Genomic DNA, 23,086 nt, shown 5'->3' with positions numbered 1-23,086 from the left:
TACAACTCTGCAGCCGAGCAGTCAGGCTTCACCCTCTGTGTTTAATCTTCTGGTTGCTAATGAGCATCAAACAGGAAGGCTGTTAACTCTTTCTGTCCTCTAGCTGCTGCACCCCCCCCCCCCCCCCCCCCCCCCCCCCCCAAACGCACATGCAACCTTTACCAAAAAAAATAAAGGCACGAAACCCCCGTAAGGGTGTTATTTGAGTGCACTTATGTTCACGTGCCTCTAAAACCCATCATTAACAGAGCTTAATTACTCATTCATCTTTCAGGTTTGTCTTTTCCTGCAGCTACTGATGCTCAATCATTGCATTTATTTGCCTTCCCTGTGATCAAATATATGTCTGTGTGCTCCTTGAACATTTCAAGCTAGGCACAGAAGTCTTTGAAATCAGGCTTTTGCTCTCTCTCGTGACATCCGGGAGAGTTTTATTCACTCCTTGTATGACCTGTCCATGGTAAGCAAAGCAAAGTTTGCTTTGGCCCTCGGCTGAGATTCAGGAGCAGAGGAACACAGAGGTGGACTGGAGAAATATGTGAGAACGTGATGATTCAAGGCTGTGACTCAACACTTATTCACACTGACGGGGAGACACAAAGAAAAAGACAAGAGTAGTAGTGTGTTTCTGTTTGTATGATAAGGCCTCTGTGAACCTCTGTGAAGAATCATCCAGAAAGAGTGCGCGTGCGTGTGTGTGTTTGTTCATAAAGTAGAACAATGAGAACGCAGCGAAAAGAGGAACACGGAGGCTTGTTCCCTGTTCTCTGGTTAGGTGTTGTTGCTGTGGACAAGTGTACATGCATTGTTACAAATTATTTCATAACCGCAGTAACATTAGACACTTTTCAGGGTTCTTTTTTTTTAATTGGTATGAGCAGAGAGGAGCTTTTTTGTGGCTGAAACAAACCAATGTTAGAACACTTAGTTCAGCTGAGTTTCTTCCACTAAGAAAGAACAACTAGATGAAAAAATAGCTCTGATATGAGCATGGCAGCACAAATATACAGCTAAAGAAAGAGGAGCAAAACATGTGGAGACTACCTAGAGATACAGATTCAGACCCTAGCATCATTTGAACACAACTGTGTTCACTGGTGGGAAGCCTGTGAGGGATTATGTGCGTTTTTTGGAATTTTTTTACCTTTTAATCGAGAGCTGGAGAGAGACAAAGGGGTATACCATGCAACAAAAGTCTTACACCGTAGTTTGAATAATGTGAATTTCCACATATTTTACATCCTGCTAATACATCCTGAAATTTGATCCGATCCTTGGAAAGCAGACATTGAACCAAACCCGTGCAAGGCATCAGGTCAAGGCACAACCTGGCATACAGACAGGTAGGGGTTTAGTTTGTTGCCTGCTATACCTACTTGCAAATGATGACAACCAAGCATTCAACCTAGGCTATCATCCCAAGACCTGGACTCTGGTGCGAGCCCTAGCGCCCTCATTCCAGGCGACCTCTAACTAATCTGTGGAGTCTTTTTGAACCATCATGTCTGATCCATCACTTGAGCTCAGCTTGAATAAGTGACCCTACCAGCACCCTGGATCAAACAAAGACACACTGGAGGAATAACATCTCCTCGCTCAAATTGGAGAATTGAAAGATCTGAGAGGAATCCCTTTCTCAACAATGTCAAAAACACTTCACATTTCAAACACGGTGAGCAGGAAAGGCGAATCACTGTGAATCATCATGAATCATGCGTTGCTGAACGCTATTGAAAGTGTTTCAGGCATGACGAGTCCTGAGGAAAAACATCTCTGGGGTGGGCTCGTAGACTCAGAGTAGAATTCTAGGAAAATTCTCAACAATGTGTGAACATCCTTTTAAATCATCCAAGAAGCCCAGCTGAACAGGGAAGGAAATATTTAACTAAATGGATGATATTCCTCTTAATAAGTAGAGAAAATTGACTTTGTGATATTGTTATATAGGGGTTCTAACCATTTAACATTAAAGATGCCACTTTATGGGTGAATTTAGGATATTATCAGGGTTCAAAGTCAATTATAGGGATATTTCAGCACACTCTGACAAGTCCTCCCTCCCCACAATCAGCAAGCCTTCATTACAATACTGTTTTATACTGAGCTGCCACTTGAGTTTGTGTCATAGATGACAGAGGATCTTTAATCAGCTTTAATCATTGCACGAAGGCGTCAGCCTGAAGGCAGAGCTGCATCACTTCAGGTTGTGTCGGCTTTTCAAGTGACTCATATCACCTGCACAAACACACCTTATTTAATTGACAGAAAAAATTGAAAAACACTTGATAAAAACACTTACCATACAAACAGTGTTGAGACAATTCATTATTATTTTTAGATAACATGTTCAGTGGTGTTTATTCACTAATATAATGATAAATAATTCCTTTTTTTTTTAGTAATCCTCCTTGCTCTAACTCCTTTGTCCTCATTTAATCCAGCCTCTCTTTCTCAGTTAAACATTTACACAATGTGTGTGTGTTTGTTTTCAAACATCTGTAAGCGTGCTCAGTATGGCGTCCGTATGTGTGGTGTGACAGCCTGGTGTCCGTGACAGTGTAGATTCATTATTGCACAGCCCTGTGGTTAAAGAGCTCTCAGGGAGCAAAGCACAAGGTCTAATTATCCTGCCAAAAGACGCACACACATTACACACACACACACACACACACACACACACACACACACACACACACACACACACACACACACACACACACACACACACACACACACACACACTCACTCACACGCACTCAAACAAACTCCAACACACTCTGTCATCTTTCAGTAGGAGGTAAAACCCTTTGTCCTGAAGACAGAAATAACTCAGAGGAACATTGTGAACCAGTCGGGTGTCACTGGCTGGCTGCTCGTGTGTGCGTGTGTGCGTGCGTGCGTCTGTGAGTGCGTGCGTGCGTGTGTGCGTGTGTGTGTGGAACTGTTGTTTAATCATGAGTAAAGAGGATTGCTCTGTCCATCAGTGCAGAACTTAACAATACAAGTCCATTGTAGTGTCTGTCTGTAGCCTGCTAGCTAAAGAATTGTTATGTTGCATTTGTGTCCCTGGTTCTGAGAGGATTTTAGATTTCCTATGTCACTCTCTGAAGCAAATTAAGATATGATGCCTTCTTTGGAGACACTAGGACAGTTTGTGAAAGAATATATTAGAAATGAAGGACAGTTCGTCCCTTAGACGATCAAAAACATTAATTAGCAAATGGTATAATAATCATTTTATCGTTTTAGTCTTTTCTTTCCTCAAATGTAAGAATTGTATGTGTTTCTTGACAGTTAACTGAATATCTTTGGGTTTTGGACTGTTGGTTAAACACAACAAGATATGTGAAGACATTACTTGGGTTGTGTGGGAGTGTAACATTTTATAGACAAAGCATTTAATCAGTTGATCAAGAGTATAATAGATTCATTGATTATGACAGTAACTGTTAGGAGCAGCCGTAGACTCTTCATCTTAGCATCACTACATTTATTACCTCTGTCAGCTTTTCTGAACAGCCTGAGGACTCCATACAGCACCAACACCAACACTAAGTACCTTTTATGCTTTACATCACTGACAAAATGTGATTGATAGGTGGTCTTGTATTCTGACTTGCAGCCATATTTGCATTTTGAGCTGAATCTTAAAGCTTTTTCAGCGGGGAACACAAAGATAAGAAGATAAGTTGTGAGTCCTGAGGCATAATCTTATAAAACCCTTACACATTACACAATCTAGACCTAGTGAAGATGAGGAATATTGTATATTGCATGAATTGGATCTACTAGTTGGAATGTCAGCTAAACTTTAGTGCTTGGTTCTGGTTAAATGAGGAAAACATTAAGTAAAAGTTAAAATAACTGCCCCAACAAAGAGGTTCTTCTCTTGAACTACACACTTACTTTTCTTGTTTTGATTCAGTGTAAAACGACACCCTGCCGTGCTCATGTTTTTCCTGCAGGTGAGCTGGGATTTCTTTCGTTTTCCATACATAGAGCACATTGTTTGAATTTTATTATGTTGTTAAATGACATAATGTGACATCTAAAGGTGCAGGGATTGAGTGCACATTCGACAGAGAGGCAAGGCAAGGCAGGGCAAGGCATTTTTATTTATATAGCGCATTTCATACACAGTGGCAACTCAATGTGCTTTACATAAAACAAACATTTAACAGAAAAAATTGGGAAAAAAAACATGGAATTTGAGAAATAAAAATAAAACCCAATCTTAGTAAACACATACATACCCCCCCCCCCCCAGACACACACACACACACACACACACACACACACACACACACACACACACACACACACACACACACACACACACACACACACACACACACACACTAATAATAAAAACAAAGTACAGAAACATAGAAAGAGAGAGAAATAAAATACTACAATAGAGCATTAAATATAAGGTTGCAGCATAAAAATGATGATGAGTCTACTGGAGATGAAAGCATGAATCAACTTCTCCTGGTCTGTTTGAGACATAAAACCCTTCACTCTGGATATGTCCTTAAGCTGATAGAAGGCTGTTTTGGTGATTGATTTGATATGACTGCTGAAGGTCAGATCTGAGTCTATCAGCACGCCAAGGTTTCAGACTTGGTCGCTAGTTTTTAGAGAGAGTGACTCGAGATGTTTACTGACAGCAATCCTCTTCTCTTTATTGCCAAAAACAATTACCTCAGTTTTGTCCTGATTTAATTGAAGGAAATTTTGGTTCATCCAATGTGTTACTTGCTCTAAACAGTGACACAATGACTGTATTGGACTGTAGTCATCCGGGGACAGTGCTAGGTATATCTGCGTGTCATCTGCATAACTGTGATAGTCTACATTAGAGTTCTGCAGAATTTGACCCAAAGGCAGAGAGGAGATATAGCCAGTGATAGGATAGAGATACTCACAAAAAAAACAAATGTAGAGCAGATAAATGCTTGATTAAATATGACAAGTTAGCCATGAATGATTGTGGAAGAGGACAAAAGCGATGAGTAAGAATAGGAGTGGTTGGATTAAGAGCTACAACACCACAAATGCAACCTGTGTGTGTGCATATTTTTGTGTGTGAACTTTTGATGCATGCACTGACCTCAATAAACCTCCTGAAAAACATTTTAAAAGTCGAATCATTTGGTCGGGTTTGCATAGTGGCACTACAAAGCTGAGACATAGTGAGAGTAAGAAGGAGAGAGAAATAACATAACAGAGCCAGACTCAGCTTGCATTGTGTGTGTGTGTGTGTGTGTGTGTGTGTGTGTGTGTGTGTGTGTGTGTGTGTGTGTGTGTGTGTGTGTGTGTGTGTGTGTGTGTGTGTGTGTGTGTGTGTGTGTGCTTGTTTGGCGTGTGCGCCTGTAAGTGCAGCCTTGTTGAGAGAGCTATTTTTAAGAGGCAGCATAGTAAGTTGTGGTGACCAAACAAAATCACATGAGCTTTTTGGAACTGGCTGACTCAATGTTTCCACTGTGAATAGAAAGAGAGGAGAAGAGTAAGAAAACAAGATGAGAAAATTGAAATCTTCACTGTCAGAGATCTGTCTTCACCAAACTGTTGGGGCTAAATCTGTGGTTTTCAAACCCAAACAGATGTGGATGATATGTAAAATATAGAAGATGGCGTAAAGGAGAAAACTGCCCTTTGTATCTTATTATCTGTCAGTTTTTTGCATTGATTTTGCAGTTTTTCTGACTAACAAATTCAATACTGAGGAGTCAGGACACTGATGAAAAACCTAGGTTTTTTTTGTGTTTGCGTCTAATCATTTTTGACTCAAGCTTTCCTTAAATTCTAGACTTCGCCCCTTCCAGTCAGATGTTATTTTCTAGTAATTGCAATACACAATCAACTTGCAGACGTTAAGTTAGAACAAAGAACTCCTGCACAATGTCTTCTTCACTTGCAATTAGATTTAATCGGAACGTTTCAAAACACGGACAAGAACCCATCTTAAATAGGTTGGTTGACCCACATCGACCAATCAGGTTGGTTTATAGAAAATGCACATTAAACATAGCTTAAAATACACATTGTCATAATAAAGAAAAGCGACCATACCAAGATAAATAGTTACAATATGTTTAATATCTAATTAGAATCTGGCTGGAGCTTGAGAGGAAACGAGGAATTACAGAGAAAAAAAATTATATATATGCGAAGAAATTAAGACGCAATACTGCAAACAAACAAACATGGAGATACTTGAAGACCTCTCATCAAGGTCATCAATACGACTCGATTCATTAGTGCTCATGGCTGTTGTAACAACAGATGTTACGAGTCATTGGAGTCACCTGAGGCCAAGTGTAAACAGCAGTCGCTGGAGTTGTCACATGAGGCGTAATGTGAAAGGTTGTTAAGTCTCCTGGGAAGGGATGAAAAGACAGTGTTGTACCAAGCAGCATGATGTTCATTGTGATGGATTGATATGCCTGCTGAAAAGCAATTTTCTACTTAAATCAAAGGAAACCATAGAATGCCTAAAAGGTAGGAAAAAAATATTAAACGTAAAAGTGAAATGTGTCAGAAAATGATTTAAAGAAACCCAGCAGACGATCTATATCATCGTGCTTGATTGATCGACTGAACGATTGTGCAGTTGGCGTCACTGGGGCACTAACTTACCAACTTGACAGATGGATTTTCTGGTTGACTGATTTTTTTAAGAAGTTCATTGGCTGACTGCCCATTTGGTTTGTGCACACTTTGTTTTTTTGTAAGTTTATAACTGTTCTTCTATTGCATCACTTTAGCACCAATCTGTGCCTGTGCATGTACTGTACATAATGGTGACTGGATGCCTGCATGTGCACCAGATGAACTACTTGTTAGAAGTCTGCAAGAGTTGCAGGGACGGCGGGAAAATGATTTGTGGCAGCAGGCTTTCTATTCTCAGATAATGGAAGGGGTTATTTGAGGTAAGGGTTCAAATGAAGAAACCATTAGAGGATCACGTATGTGTGTGTGTGTATGTATTTCCTTTTCTGTAATCCTGAGGTAAAGGGTTGAAAATCAAGAGTGTTTGGTGAAACCAGTTTTGGCTTAATGTCAGACTCTCAGCTTGCAGTTAGTCAGCTGAGGGGAACATCTGCTTCTGATTTAGGTTCAAACATCTCATCTTGACTGTGAAATACGACCAATCACCCAAATAACAGAGCAGCCCTATTGTCTACATGCTACTTTTAATCTTAGATATTATTTCTATTCCCTGAACACTTGATTTACTGTAATTCCCAGCTCAAATAATAGCTAATGAAACAGATTGCTAGTCCTTGGGTTTCTAAATAGAGCAACTAAACAAGCTGCTGAGAAGAGGAGAAAAATAACACCACAATCAAGCCTGTGAGGAAAGAGTCAATTAGCTTAGCTTAGCATAAAGACGAGAAGCTGGGAGAAACAGCTATAATAGTTCTCTCCAAAGTAAAAAAAAAAAAAAAAACACAAATTAGCACCCAAATCTGAAGTATAATAATTAACACAAAGTATCTCATTTGTAACCTCCTCTGTCCTTGTGAGATTGCTATGAAGTCAGCAGGGACTCCATGAAATCACTGCACTCGACAAGAGATACTTAGAGCATGTAACACCCCCATAAAACCACAACTGTTGCTTTTATGACAGGATCAAACAAGCAAGATTTAACATGTTAATTGTTGAGTTTTGGGGGTGATGGTAGCTGCATTTTTTTTTTTTCAAACTCGTCATGCTAAGCTAAGCTAATTGTCTCCTGCTCTAGCTTTATACTTAAAATATAGACATGAGAGTAGCGTCAGTCTTCTCATCAAACAATTGACAAGAAAGCAAATATGCACATTTCCCAAAATGTCAATATCATTGAATCATTAAATCCAGTTGTAGTAGGTAGTAGTTTAAAGTAGGACAATAATGTGATTGTACACAATTTGATCTTTACAGTTGGTGGTTTGAGACAGATTGTACACGGATTCTGGTCAGATGTAAATGCGTCAATTGTGTTAAACCACATACATCAGGTGTCAACTCCTCCCAGGTACACCACATCCTCCTGTTGTGTTGTAATTTACTGTTTCTTCTTCACCTTCACGGGCTGTGTGTGCAAAACAATAAAAATTAAAAAAATGTTTAAGTGCGCCTTTAACCTCATACAGAACTGCTTAGTGTCCAGCTTGTGGTTGTACTGGTCACGGTGGTTCTAAAAAACATGCTTTATAATATATACTAGTTTTAAAATGACAAAAACAGTTGCCTAACCCCTTTCCCATTTGCATAGTCAGGTATGTAGACAACAATAGATCAACAAATTGAACATGGAATAATGAAAGAAGCTATCATTAAGTTTCCTTGATGACTTGAGACTCATAAATCTGCCAATGAGGTCTCTTCCCTAATTCTACAAGCTGCAGACCATGCTGACAATCAAATCATGGCAGTGGTTCATGAGGTGAGAAAAGAGCACAGAGACGCTGCCAACTTTAAAACCACAAAGCTTGTCTCTGTCTTCCAAAGTGGCTTAGAAGAGAGACAAGTCTCTAATGTGTAATATCATAAACTCGGCCGCAAGCAAATGAGTATTAATAAAAATAATGTCTGTGTTTCCAAAACAATGAAGTATAATTAAATCTATAAATGCTTCATATAGTGTATCCAGAGAGAGTAAATCCCTGAAGAAAAATGACAACTCTACTACTAAAAATCCACTTTAACTCTCTCCACTTTAACAAAAGCAAAGCTCTAGCTACGATGACAAAGGACACACTTTGGCGCTCATGCGGTGCCGAATGAAAGAGGAAGCTGAATTAATGGGTTCAGAGAGTGTTCACCTGTGCCTCTACACCCACACGAGTGTTGATTTATGATAATCATTGAAATTCGTGTGGTGGAGATGAAACTAAATCCCTAAAAAATCAAAGTTGGAGTGTAGCTCTTTAGTTTGCTGCCAAACACAACAGTCCCTTGATGACACTCAGGGAAATCATGGCTCAGTCTTGGCAGCGCTGAAATTAGTTTTGGTGATTCAACTCTGTTGTCTCAACAAATGTGGATTTTAAGAAAACAAAATCAGGTGATGATACCTCGAACATTAATCTGACACACATACACACACAAAAATAACACATCACGATGTCAGAATACTGTGTTCTTCCAGCCTGCTGTTTTCAGACAATGGTAAAAAAATATTCTCATGATGTTTGTTTAAAAAATGAATTTCATCAAATATAGCTCACTTCCTAGCTAACCAACATGTCTGGGAAAAGACCTGCTAGCTTGTTAAAGTTATATTGTAGAGAATCAGGAGGCCATGACAGTCCCCTTTTCCTCAATTTAGTTACGTCAATTTAGTTGAGTATTGAGTTGGAGTGGGAAACAGCAGTGCTTCTATTTTCAAAGTGAACTAGTTGGTTTTCGCTCCAGCACATCAGGATATTTGAATAAACTTGCTGAACTTGCTATAAAACTTTATTTCCTTTCCCAAGTCTCGCTGCTGGGAGACTTTTGAGTCTTAAGTCACAGTGCCTTAATTCACAGTTAATGGCGTCCTGTCATTTCTTCAGTGTTTGAAACCATATTTGGTTCAAAACTCAATAAGTCTTCTAGATGCATTCTGGTCTTTAGTCACTGTGGATTTAATGAGTCTTTCTGCCTCTTCTACAATGTATTTCTTTCTTTTGAGGTACTATGAATGAGTCTCTACTATATCAGGCTTCAGGCCAAACTGGTTGATAGTAAAACGGGTTCTGGACTTGTTCAACTTTGTATTTTGCCAAGGAAAAAGAGCTGGCCGTGCCAACTCTGTGGTCGTCTCTGACCTGTTTGTTTGACTTGGTCAGAAGCAGAATTAGAAGCAGACTGTGATTCATCACATGGTTAACTAGTCTTCCCTCACCTGTTTCGTCCTCTAGCATTAGGGGTTTCTTTTTTCACATTAAACCACACGGCTGAGATATCCCTCTCTTGCACTCGTTTGTAAAGATCCTGTTTTTCAGAGTACAGTCGTGCCCCGAGGCAAAATACTTTTTCTGTGCCAGTCGATGTCTGGATGGTATTGTACAGTCTATCCGGCCAGGCGGCATTTGAAGGGCTTCATGCCAAAACAGGACATCTATCTGTCAGCACGAAAAAATGTTTCCTACTCTCGTAAAAGCCTTAGTTGTTCTTGTAAATGTTTGTTTATCTGAGCAATAACAGCTGAGGATGGATATTCAACTATATCTGCCTCACATTCATACAACCCTCAAAAACTGCATAGTATAACCAAATCCTTCATATGGCGACTGCCGAGAACTGTTTTGTTACTATTTGTTTAATTTAAAAAGATATCTAAATAAATCAGATTCATTCCTAACATTGGATACAGTAGAGACATGGCCTCAAATTAACAGAGATTTTTTTTTTCTTTTTGCTTAAGTAGCAGAAATATTTGTTAGTGTAGTAAGCCAAGGTCCACTGCTTGAGCACTGGACCTTGGCCAAGGCACAGGAGCTGTCGACTCCATGGACAGAGAGCAGAAAAGAAAAGAAAATACTTATTTCAGTCAACAGGGTGCAGAGTGTGGAGATATCGAGAAGTGTTCAAAATAGCCCGAGACAGTTCCAGCGTGCTCTGTCAAAGTCCTAACCAAAAAGTGCAGCTGAAGTGAAGTGAATTAAATTGTTGGCTGGATCGCAGCAGCGAATCCAGCCAACATACCTAATACCTGTCTGTCACTGATTGGCTGACTCAATGAGTGATGAAGTTACACCATTGGTAGATGTGCTGCATGTTGGAGTCTTTCCATTGGCTGTTGCTGTTTCAAAATCAGTAGGTGTTAACATTTTTTTTATTACACCCTTGGGAAGAGGGGGCATTTATAGTATTTCCAATGAATGCAGCTCATTCCAAATTTATCGCACACTAACAGCGCCCTGCAGACGAGCCAGCAGATGCCCTTCCTCAGTCTGCAAATTGCTGTAGGAGGAGTTTGTGGAGTTGTTGTTGCGACTGATTTGGTGTGTGAGGTCTGCAGCCCCAGTGCCGGTGGGGTGTGTCATGTCACTTCTTGGGATGATGTCAGCAGTTCATCTGATGGTGTGCTTGGAGCTGCTGCAAATGAGAAACCTCTAATGTTGGTGTGCGCAGCTTCGGCTGCATCTGAGCCAGGAAAAACACAATCTCGCACAGTAGGAGAGAAAAAACAGCTCTCCATGCGCCGAGAGGCATGAGGGAGAGCGCACAGTTAACAAACCCTGAACAACAATCACTCTGACAAACCACTCAATACAGATTGAGTCTTAGAAAAATGAGAGACGTCCACAGATAGAAATAGATGAATGAGCAGTGGGAGCTAACAGATTATTAGAATTTAGAAAAAAAAATGCTTCTGGTTATAGCTGTAAACTCAACTTTCATTAACTGTCTTCATTGAGAGGCTGATAATCCTTCAACGTTCAGTTCACAATGAAACGCACTCTGTCATGGCCTGTATGCTTGAGTGTGAATCGGGGTCAGCGTCATTTCTCTTCTTTCTCTGTCGTCTGACCTCATTCAGAGTTCAGTAAGTAGCTTGTGGAGTGGTTTAATTGTATATTTTTAGTAGTGCAAATAGTGCATAATATTCCATCAGTTTCGTAAAAAATGATATGTGCATTCAGACACAGGATGTGAAGAGCTGTACTTAACTGCTTCCAGTGAATGCAAATATACTGTATGTGTGCGTTGTCCCTCTGTAACATCAAAGTGTTAACCTGAACATTTGATGCATGTTAACACAATCAGAACATCAATGCAAATTATTTATGTGGGTGTAATTGACTTCATTGACTGCACATCCTGTTCTCACATGTTTTTTGCAGTAAACGGTCAGTTAAGTTGAGTTAAGGCATATAGTTCAACTTTACAATAAAGTACTTTTTAGCACATTAACTACAAAAAACACTCACTCCTTACACTAACTGAAAATCTAGTGTAGCTTTGTTTTCTCATCGTGTTGTTTTATTGGTAATTATGGGAAGGGAACAGATTTTCAACTTGTCCTTGTTAAAGTTATTGTACTGTATTGTAACAATCTGTTAAAACTGTGTTTTTATGCAGATGACCATCAAATCTCAGCTGCTTGAATTCCCTACAAGCGCCTGAATACATCAGCAGCAAGGAAGATTTTAAAGAAAAGAAAAGGAAGACCTTTCTCTTAAATAAAACAATATTACTCATAAATGAAAACTGGTGGTCTTTCTAAAACCAAAAATACAAGAGCTGACGTGTAAGGAATGATTTAAACAATGCCCCAATCGTAAGCATATTTGGCTAACTAGCTTACAAAAGACATGTGATGGCGATGTGTCTCTGCTGACCACTTGTGTTCGGATCACTGAAACGCATTTTAAAACCAAGTGTAGAGAGCCTTTTTGCATATTTGCAGAATTAAAAGTTTACTATTACTATTTCTTGACGGACATAGAAATAGTAACTAAGTAGGGTTTGGGGCTTATTAAATGGTCAGTTGAAACCAGATCATGGTTAAATTTTAGTAGATTTTTTACCCATCTATCTCCCTTGACTTCACCTTCCTTGGTACTACACTATTTCGCTGTCAAGCTACCTCTTTTTTGTTGTCTCTACTTAATTTTTTTCTGTTTAAGAAATTGATTTTCACTTATTTTGCTGCTACCATGCTGTATATATTTTAACAACATTCTTATTATCCTCTTGCACCTCTTCTTCTATTTGTCCTTTGTATTCCAGGGGATGGCAGTTGGACCTAGGCGAGGTGTGATCATTCCGTACCAGTTACCGCACATCCGCCAGGAGCCCACCGTCCTGCTGTGCGTGGGCATCCTGCTGCTTGTGATTGGACGGATATTCTTGCAAGGCAATATGAATGGCCATCAGGGCCACAATGACGTTTAGCCTCTGGAAAACCCAGCAGACGTAGCATCTTTAATTTTTTATCTGTGTTGTTGGATCTATCACTTTTTTTCTTTTTTTTTGAGGACTTCCCACTTCATTCCCTTTTCCAGATCATTTAAAACCTTAAAAAAAACTCTAAAATGACTGGATTTTTATTTTTGCACCTTTGTTTTTCCTTCATGTTCTCTGAGCCTTTGCAGTCCTACCAAAGAGCCAGGATTTTGCACTTCTTCACAGCGCATGGGGCAGCCGTGTCACCAAAATATGCTGCCCCCTCACCTGGAAGATTACGCCTGTGGAGGTTAAATTGTGCCTTGTGTAGTTCCTTGTACTTTTTTTCTGTTGTTTACTTTTCTGGCTTCTTTTAGGTGTTTTTGTTGTACATAAGTTATGAGTTCCCCCAGGAAGATAAACTCTTCAATTCTGCAGATGTTGGGTTGTTCTTGCACTCCTGTCGCATTAAGATCCAACATGCAACAGACTCATGACCCGTGTGGAAACCAACTGGGCCAAAGTAATCATTTTTTATCACACTTTCTTTTTAAACAAATGTACCATTTAATGGCTTCTTACCATGACTTACACGTTATTATGTCTACATAGTAAATTAGGAAGAGTTGATTGTACATCTGTTTCCAGCCAATGAAATTGACTGTGTCCTTATGATTTGAGTTTTAAACTACACAGCTATTGACTAAAGAGATCATCAGATGCCATGAACTAAAGGCCCATTTGGACAGGATTAATATTACAGGGAAATGTTAGGTAGGTAGATAATGAAATATTTTTTTCTGTAGTCCTCAGAAACTTCAGTCATTTTTCTGGAGAACATTTTAGCCATAAAAAATTACATTTGGTTTGTGAATGACAAAAATATTTTAAGGAAAAAAAGTTTAATCGAACTGTGATGTAAACTGATCAACACATACAGTATTTAAATCACTCAGCCTCTCTTAAAAAGTCTGTCCAAATGAAGTTCAATACTGCAATCCATTAATACTCCATTAATATTCAAATGTCCGTTTATTTGTTGTGTCTTATTTTAATGTCTTGAGACATGTAGATTATTACCCATTTGAAGGTACTTGCAGTTTTTTTCGATAAACGAGAACACATTTTTTTGTTTTTTCACTAGTTTTCTACACACACATCTTATAAAAATTTTTAGGCCTCAAATATTGCAACATTCAATCCTCTCCATCTATTTCAGAGCTACTTTACTGTTTATTAAATAGTCATTTGTACACAATAGCTAGTTCTATCTGTTACTGTGTAAACTCTACCAGCCTCTTTACTTACCGTGTGGCAAGGGCGTAGGTTTGGTTTTAACTTTGGTTGGGACAGTTTTTTCAGACGGCCATAATAATTATATATGTGTACTTGCTATTTAATAGGAACAGATGTGCACACACACACTGTTTAGTGAATATGTCATTTGCCGACTTGCCTAAAACCGGAATTGTGTCATGATTTTTTTTCATTTTTTACAGCTTATTCTATCGATAGACTTTTTAACTATAAATCTGAGATTAAAAATTAACATTTAAAAGTAGACTGTCACAATAAATGTATACACAAAGCTGTAGGTAATGTGCTGCTCTGTAACTTGCTGCTGTGATGTTTTCAAACCACACCTGAGATCCTGTACTTTCATTTGGGCGACACAAGTCAAATGTTTCATACCAGAGCACAGTGATGCTCAAACCTACCTAATTAAATGAAGGCTGAACGTCAAAAACAAATCAGTTGGACAAGCTATGGATAATTTAGTTTATTTATAATGTTCATGTCTTAATGACACATATGCAGTAATAACTCTGCTCTAGAGACAGATAGCATTAAATAGTAAATATTTCTCCCACTAATTTCAAAGATTAATGTTTGGATTGATTACAAAACATTCTTATTAAATAAGTTAATTGTTACACTTTGGTTCTTCTTTAAAAAGGACCAGATGTCTTATATGGCGTTTAGGACGAATTTTCATCACGATTAATAAACAGCATTTTATTAATTTTATAAATTAGCTAATAACAAATAACGCCTGAAATTATAAATAAAATATAATATTAAATGATCCTAGTTTTGTCCAGTGAAGTTGATTTTCAACTCTGCAACGTTCAGAACGTTTAAACTATAAATACTAACCGCTTCAGACTCTCAACCTCACTGACTTCACTACTACTGCTGCTGCCGTGCTGCTGCTAGTCAACAATGCCTACAGCTTTGGTCGTGTGTCCACCTCTTTAGCTCTTTATTGTAATAACACACGTTTCTTCAGAAAACACACATACCTGACAACTCTGCAGAAATCTTACCATTAACATTACATGGAGTTAAAGTGACTAGATTGTTTGAGGTCAGTAGAAATATTGGTACAGACTATCTGAACATCTTAATATTAGTAGGGACATTTCCATACTGTCCATACCCAAATCTACGCCCATGCTGTGTGGTTCAGTTTCATAGAAACAGCCTTTGACCAACTGATAAAGGTAACATGATATAACATAGTACCAACCGCTGTACTGAAAAGCCTGTGTGTTTATGTAACACTACATCCAGTCTGGAGGATGAACATGGCTATGCATTAAAATCTCCACAAAAATTACAACGAGAAAAGCAATCTGTATACATTAATAACGAAGAAGATGATTGTTAAAAAAGGCATTAAAAGATTTAATTCCAATCTGCATTAAAACAAAAGATTTTGCACGTAAATAATCAAAAGCAGGAGCAACAGCAAAGACTACTCCACTCGTTAATAATAGTATTTGAGTACTTGTTACAAAGCTGCCTAATTACTAGAGTGAAACTCAAAAGAGGTGACGAACATCAATAATGAAATAATGTGAATCATTTAAAAGATTAAATAATTTTCCACCTACTTGTTTACTCATTATCAAATTTTACATCCACAGTTTTAATTTTCTAAAATAACTGATCAGACGATACTGTCTTCCACCGTACTTTATTTCAACATGTGGATTTATTAGCAGTCAGACTCAGTGCAGTTGGCAGGTCTTCGTTTGTTGACAAGGTCATGTTATCTATTTATTAGCGCTGTGATTAAGACCCAGCCAAGTCTCTTCACGTCTGCCAGGTCATTAAGCACTCTCAGAAAGACATTTCTGGACAGAAACCAAATGCTGAATAACGCAGAGTCAAAGAGTGTTCTGTGTCTGATGGTTGTCTACCAGTAACAGAAACAGTGGTGATACAGGCCTCAGATTAAGTACATTTATTCTTATCTTTGAACTCTTTCGGCACATTAAAACATATCAGTTCTGTTGTCATGTGAGAAACCACCAAAAGTAGGCCATTTTTTCTACTTTTTTTGCCTTATGATAGCTAGGATGCATGTTACCAGTTACAGCTGATTAAAACCAAACTAGTACACTGAAAAGAGCAGTTAAGAACAGATAAACAGCTGAGTAGCTTTTCAACAAAAAAAAGGGAAGAAAAAAAAAAGCCTGCTCTTTTGTATGTACAAATATTTGGATTTCTTCTCATTTGGAGAATGTAAATACGCCACTTCATTTTGTTAACTATGAAGTATTCGAATATACAGAGAATTATGCAAGAAAAGGAAGCACCTTATGACACCAAGAGTGCATATATGTTCAAAATGAGGGATGCTTCCAGTAGAAAAGCTCAGTGACGCAACTGTGTCCTGCACCTTATTGGAGGTGGGGAAGTTCACCAATGTGCATTTGCCAAAATTCATCTAATCCTTATCTTTGAAACCATCTTTAAAAAAACCAAAGGACGCTGCGTGAAACCAACAAAATGAAAACAAAGCATTAATATCAGCTTTGTGTGATGCTCATTGCTGCACTTGGTGCGTGAAGGAGAAGGGGATAGCAGGACCAACCTTAGTTGCAGTGGTTGTTTTCTGCTTTCTGGCCACTGGAGGCAGTAACGAGCTCATTGCGCTGAAAAAACATGCCACACTCGACAACTAATGCAATAGTGACATTTCTGCTGCTCAGTGTTTTTTTAAACTGTATTTTTCAGTTTAATGAGTGAAACGACTTCAAGGATGATGAATAGTTCGGCAAATGAACGTTTGATTAACTCACCAACCTCTGATAAAAAAACAGTTGCTTCCCTGGGCTTCCCATAACACAGAGTGGGTTTCTGTTGCAGCGATGCAGTGTGAATCTTGACCAAAGAGATTTGTGCTTGTTTTAGGTTGTACAAGTGAAGTGTGCCATATGTTTTGATCGGTACTTGTTAATCCAAATCATCTCAGCTACAGTGACCGTTTGCTTCAGCCTATAATGCAAACTGGAGATCTAATTTGTTTCACTCAAATCTGCAGCGGTTCACTTTAAGGTTGAAATCACACAATGTGAGAGTCCTGTTTCAAATGAGAGTCACAGTTGATGTTAATCTTCTAAAACAAATGAGCTTCATCATTGTCGCTCGCTCACTGTGAATTTTGCTGTAACACAATCAATTGAGCCACACTTGGATGTTTGCACAGTTGTGTCAACATGAATGCATCACAGATTACAAGTGATCCAGGCTTTCATCATCCCTAAACTCTCATTTCATCAGCTCTATCATATGTGTAATCTCATGTTTTAAGGGTGTTGATTTATCTGTTTATCAGCCACAAACTTTCTTTTTTTTTCAAACTTCAGGTGACAGATTAGTATCAGGCTGTGTATTCAGTAAGAGAAGGTTGTTGAAGTGTTGTTGCGCACATGAAGTAAAGGGGAAAAGACACATTATAATTGTGCATGGATCAGACCTGCAAGTAGACAATTAGACCATAACAATAGTTGAAGCCACTTTCATCCGTTTTATACTCATTGGTCCCTGTTCAGAATTGTTTTTAAAAGTCTTGTTTTATCATGTCCATATTCAAGTTTAGTCACACTACTTCCTGTTTCCTGCTGGAGAAATGAATGAAATGAAACATAACATGAAACATTTCAGATTAGTGACATCCTTCTGGAAATGCTGATGTCTCAGTCTCGTCTTCCTGTGCGCCAAAAATTCACTCGCCTTGCTTTTTCCTCCTCCTCTGTGACATTGAGAGCGCTGTGACTGCGTGTTGATTTCTGATATTGTGCCATGTGAAACCTGAAGACCTCATTTCAAAGTACTGTATTACAGCTGGAGTGTGAGAGGAGAGCATGGCAGGGAGGAAACTGAAAGATGAATTACCATCTTGTGAAACTGATATGGAAACCTGGTAATGTGTTGATTTACCCGCCCATCACGTGTAGGTGTTGCAGTACAGAAACGGTTGTGTGACATTTCAGGGTTTTACCGACTCGCATCAACACTGCTGGAGACGCTTTGGCCAATAACGCTGCAGATTTGTGTTTGTTTGTGCTTTTGGGACTCATAGAGCAGACTGCGTAACAGGGGAATCATTCAAAGTCTTCAATCTATTATCTATAGCGAGACAATAAACATTTTATACTCACGTTTGTTTCATTGGAACTGTAAAAAAGATCAATTAAAGTATAGGGGGACGCATTGATAAGGTATGTTTTTGCTTTGCTTGAAATGCTGTACACAAAATGCAAATGTTTAAAGACACAAACTTATTGGAATGACTCCAAAAGACCCAGTACAACTGTAGCAAAGGTGTCTTACTTTTTTTTTTGTGTTTATACTCAATGTACATTGAAAATATTGTAATAATACTGTTTCGAATTGCTTTGTAATGCTTAAAATAGCTGTAAATAAAGCCTTTTCAACTTTTTACATAAAATGCATGAGTGGTTTATTAATTTGCTTGTTGATCAAGGGAAATATATTGAGGGGTGGAAAGTACATGCATTTACATACAAGCACTGTGCTTAAGTGTTGTTTTTTTCTGTACTTGTACTTTAGCTGTCATTTTATACCACTTCTACTCCATTACATACTAGAGGTAAATATTGTACTTTTTATTACACTACAGATATGTAACAACTGTATTTACTGAGCAAATTAACATTTATAAAACAAAACCCATGATCCATTTATATAGTATGATGCATTGTTATTAAACTACCTTAAAGTGTAAAAAAAAAAGTAGATCAGAAACTACATTTTTTATTCGTTAATTTGAAATAATAATAATAAATTCCTGAAAGGGACAATCTGCATAATTAGTACTTTTATTTGATACTTTTTATGATAATACATTCAAATTGTGAGCCTAGAGGCCTATTTTACATAGAAAATACATAAATAAACATAAAACTTTATACCAATGTACACAACTGTATGTCCTTGCATGACTCATCACACAGACATGAATTAACATACCTCATTAAAGGAATTATATAATATGTAAATCTCTTGTTAAGCAATAGCCGCTTAGGTGAAATGAGGACAGATTTGATTTGAGGAGACGCTCTGCCTTTTCTCTTTGTTATATCTGTTTTTTTCCTCCTCTTGCCCTCTATGCATCTGTGTGTGTGTGTGTGTGTGTGTGTGTGTGTGTGTGTGTGTGTGTGGGTGTGTGTGTGTGTGTGCATGCGCTCATCTGCAGGACATGGAAAGTACGGTGCCTTCCACAGCTTGGCGCAAACACATGCTCAGATAATTATATGTCTTCTTCTTACAAACACACACACGCACCTCATTAACACACATACACATGGTCCCGCGCAAAAATGTCTCCTGTGCACATGCACGCACGCACGCACGCACACACACACACACAAACACACACACACACACACACACACGTGTATGTGAGTCAGTCCAGCAGGGTGGATTCCTCCATCTACAGAGAAAGAGAGAAGTAACTGTTTTAACTCTTTGTGGTTTCAAGGTTGGAGGACAAAAGGCTAAATTTACTTCCATATAGCAGGTTTTCTTCCTTTGTAAGATGTTACTTTTGTTTGAATTTAGATTAAAAAAATTTAAAAAACATTCTTTTTGTGGGTGTTTTTTTATTGTTATTTTTATACTATGTCTATGATAAACATGGTCAAAGATTTAAAATTTGAGTTGAATGTAGGTAAAAAAAATGCGTCCTGAAAGTCAAAATCCATGAGTTCAGCCTGCTCTGAATGCTCTGTTTGCAAAGTTTCCTCTTCTTCTTTTTCAAGATGATGTCAGATTGTTTGTGCATGCTCACAAACAGCTGCCCATCGGTAGCCTTTGAAGCTAACATTTTTAACATTGTTTAGGTTGCTCATGTTGTCTACTCATATATTTCAGATCAGATTCTAACTCAAACATATACAGACGTATGTTTCCATTTTGAGTAACGAAAGAGAAAAAAAAAGTTAAATCCTACCGCTATTGTTTGTTCATGTAGGGTTAGGGCCAGGGGCAACTTTCGGGAGCTAACCAATCAGAACAGAGTGGGTTCATTGGGAGGAGGGCCTTAAAGGTATAGGAGCTCAAACTGTTTCATATAGAAACTAAACTGAGGGGCTGCATAAAAGGTCAGTAAAAGATAAATAAAGAAGTTTTTTTTAACTGCAAATCACTTCAAAGATATTCCAGTAGAGCCCCAGAATGAAAAATATAGACCTGGAAATGTGCATGATGTGTACCCTTTACCAGAGTTATCACTTCATGATTGCTGCTGTGGCTTTCAGGATAGATAACAACAGTACCTTCCATCACCAGTGAGTGAAGTTTTACTGCTAAAATGCACAGTTCAGTGACTATGATGATTTAGTCTCAGTTCAGTTTGTTTGCATGATTTTCTCACTGAACTTTATTAAAATATTGTTAATGTTTTTTGAATTTTTTCCACAGGGTACGTTCAGTCGTCAAAGCACCAAATTGGTCATCAGTGGATATGTCTCACAGTGAGATCCAAGAGCGCTGTTTTGGATTAATGACCGAAGATTTCACCAAGTTTCAACTTTAGTCTCGAACAGCTGAAAATTGCACAGTTAAGAGGCCTTAGTGGGGCATATTCCCATATTCCCAAATTGAATGACCACAAACCAATTGTTACTAATCATTGTCCGGGAAACCAGCTCCTAATAGAGGCTATGTGTGTGTTACTGGTTAAAGTCACTTTAAAAAAACAATGTAGAAAAACACGAAAGAAAAAACCCTGTTTTCCAGATGCACCCATCCATAAGCACGACCTACCACAGTTTATGATTTTAAAATTTTAGAAACAGGTGTGCCTTATGACATATTGTGATGATGAATGATGAATAGTTTAGGGATGCGTGCTGTGAAATTGTTCTGTGTGTTAGAGCAATGGAAAACTAGTGACAGGAAGACCTTTGGGTGAACTGTGTGTCTGTCCATCTGGGGTGCAGGACAACAAATGTTTTTCTCTGATTTCGAGGTGTGCTTACTCCAAGTGGAAAGACGAAGCTCACAATGACAAAAGACATTGTTATACAGATCCAATGCTGCTGAGAAAGGTTATCTTATCTATACATGCACTTAACTTGTTTGTCACACTGTATGAAAGAAAGTGTTAAGATCCTCTTTCCAGAGAGACTTTACCACTGCATGATTAAGATTTGTATTCACAGGCATCTGGATCAATACATCAGTCCAGGTTAATGAGGGTCACATTATTTCCTGTCAACTATAGAGGGGGAGATCCAAAATGTCTGCCTCTGTGACCACTTTTGTCTGCTGCTGGGAAATCTTTTTCACTTCACACAACTTTTCATTGGACTTATCAGCTTATAGCAGTCTATCATCTGAGACGGTAAAGGAGCTAAAAGCGCTTAAATGCTTAAAAGACGATGATCTGAATTTAATAGTGTGAGTTTGACACATTGAAAATGTTTTTAAAAATGCATACAGAAAAAAAATACACATGCTGCTAAATTTAAGATATTTTGGTACAAATGTGAGTATACATTTTTTCATATTAGCTCTCAGGGGACCTCTTGTCCTAAAACAATGTGTGTTTAATCTAATTACCAAACAGCAAATCTGAGGCCATGTACATTAATATTTCAAATCCTTCAGCCTCTGTTAACTTGCTGAGAAGCTCTAACAGGATCATTCAACCATGTATTGTCAAACACTGAGCGTGACAGCAAACAGTGATACACTAACAAATACACTGCAGCTGTTTGATACAATATTGTATTATGTAACATTTTGTTGTGTAACTTTTCTTACAATGTAAAACTCAGCAGGAACCAGGTGTGTGGTTCCTTCCTGTTACCTGTCCCCCTATGTCACTCTGGGCCTCTCACACATGCAGTGAAACACATCAGTCTGCTTTGTTTTCGGTGTTGAGGCCAACAGGAGACGTATTCAGGATGCTGTGGTCAGAGACCTCCAGTCTATTCTCTTCCTTTATTGACTGCTGTATGCTTGTGTGTGTGATGTGTGCCGCTGCCACTGTAGTACTTTACTGTAGTACTTTAACCCTCACATACTGTTTAGATCAAATCTGACCAATTTTGACATTTGAAAGCAATTAAAAGCAATTAAAATTTTATGACTTTTCCTATAGTGGCTCAGAATGTGCAAAAATGGAAATATTTTTAAAACTATGTGCAGCTAGTGTTAAAGGTTATTGTTAAACCTACCATTCAAATGTTGCATCCTTCACTTTCAGTAAATAACAATAATATATTATTATTATTATTATTATTATTATTATTATTATTATTATTATTATTATTATTACTATTATTATTATTATTATTATTATTATTATTATTATTATTATTATTATTATTATTCAACATAAGATCATAATTTAGTGTGATTGTGAATGTATTTTCACTGTTATAGTGTCAAATCTAAAGAAAATATGAATGCAAAATATATCTGTGGTATACAGGAATATGTATGTAGGGTTTTGGGGTTTTTTTGTACAAAAGTCTCTTCATTACAAGTAAAAGTCCTGCATTAATCACTGTAGTACAAACACCATTGTGAAAAAGCACAAAGTATTCATTGTGAAGATCTATTGTATTAATTGTTGCGTCTCACACAACACTGACATATTAACATGATTTATTGTGGAGTGTTTCTGGCCAACTGAATTCACTTTCCTTACAGCTGTTTTTGTGTCCACCCACTCCAGAGAGAAAATATCCGGCTCTTTATTGGCTAAATGCTCCATTATGTTCTACAGCTAGTTGCTAACTTTATCTCTCAGCTGTTTATTGTGGGTCAAGTAGTGTACTGAGGGGTTATCACAGTTTTTTCCACTGGTAAACAGGGCTTGCAGTAAAACTGTGGACCAATTTAAAACCAAAGAAATGAGATGAAAGATATTAAACTGTTCCGTGAAGCT

General features: G+C 38.0%; 1 protein-coding gene across 3 annotated transcripts in view; it reads left to right on the top strand.

The window, feature by feature from the left end:
* Positions 1 to 18,604, top strand: part of LOC133991631 (uncharacterized) — a 29,896-nt gene extending 11,292 nt beyond the window's left edge. For 2 of the 3 annotated variants that reach the window (XM_062430111.1, XM_062430110.1), the window contains exon 4: positions 12,715 to 18,604. In XM_062430111.1, coding sequence (XP_062286095.1) covers positions 12,715 to 12,879 — 165 coding nt within the window. In that variant the 3' untranslated portion in view covers positions 12,880 to 18,604. Of the gene's footprint in view, positions 1 to 12,063 lie in introns of all 3 variants that reach the window. The other variant, XM_062430112.1, reaches the window with a different exon arrangement.
* The last annotated feature ends 4,482 nt before the right edge of the window (positions 18,605 to 23,086 follow it).

Source organism: Scomber scombrus, chromosome 12 (genome assembly GCF_963691925.1).
Source record: "Scomber scombrus chromosome 12, fScoSco1.1, whole genome shotgun sequence".
Taxonomy (NCBI): Eukaryota; Metazoa; Chordata; class Actinopteri; order Scombriformes; family Scombridae; genus Scomber; species Scomber scombrus.
This window is presented reverse-complemented; position numbering and strand designations above follow the sequence as displayed.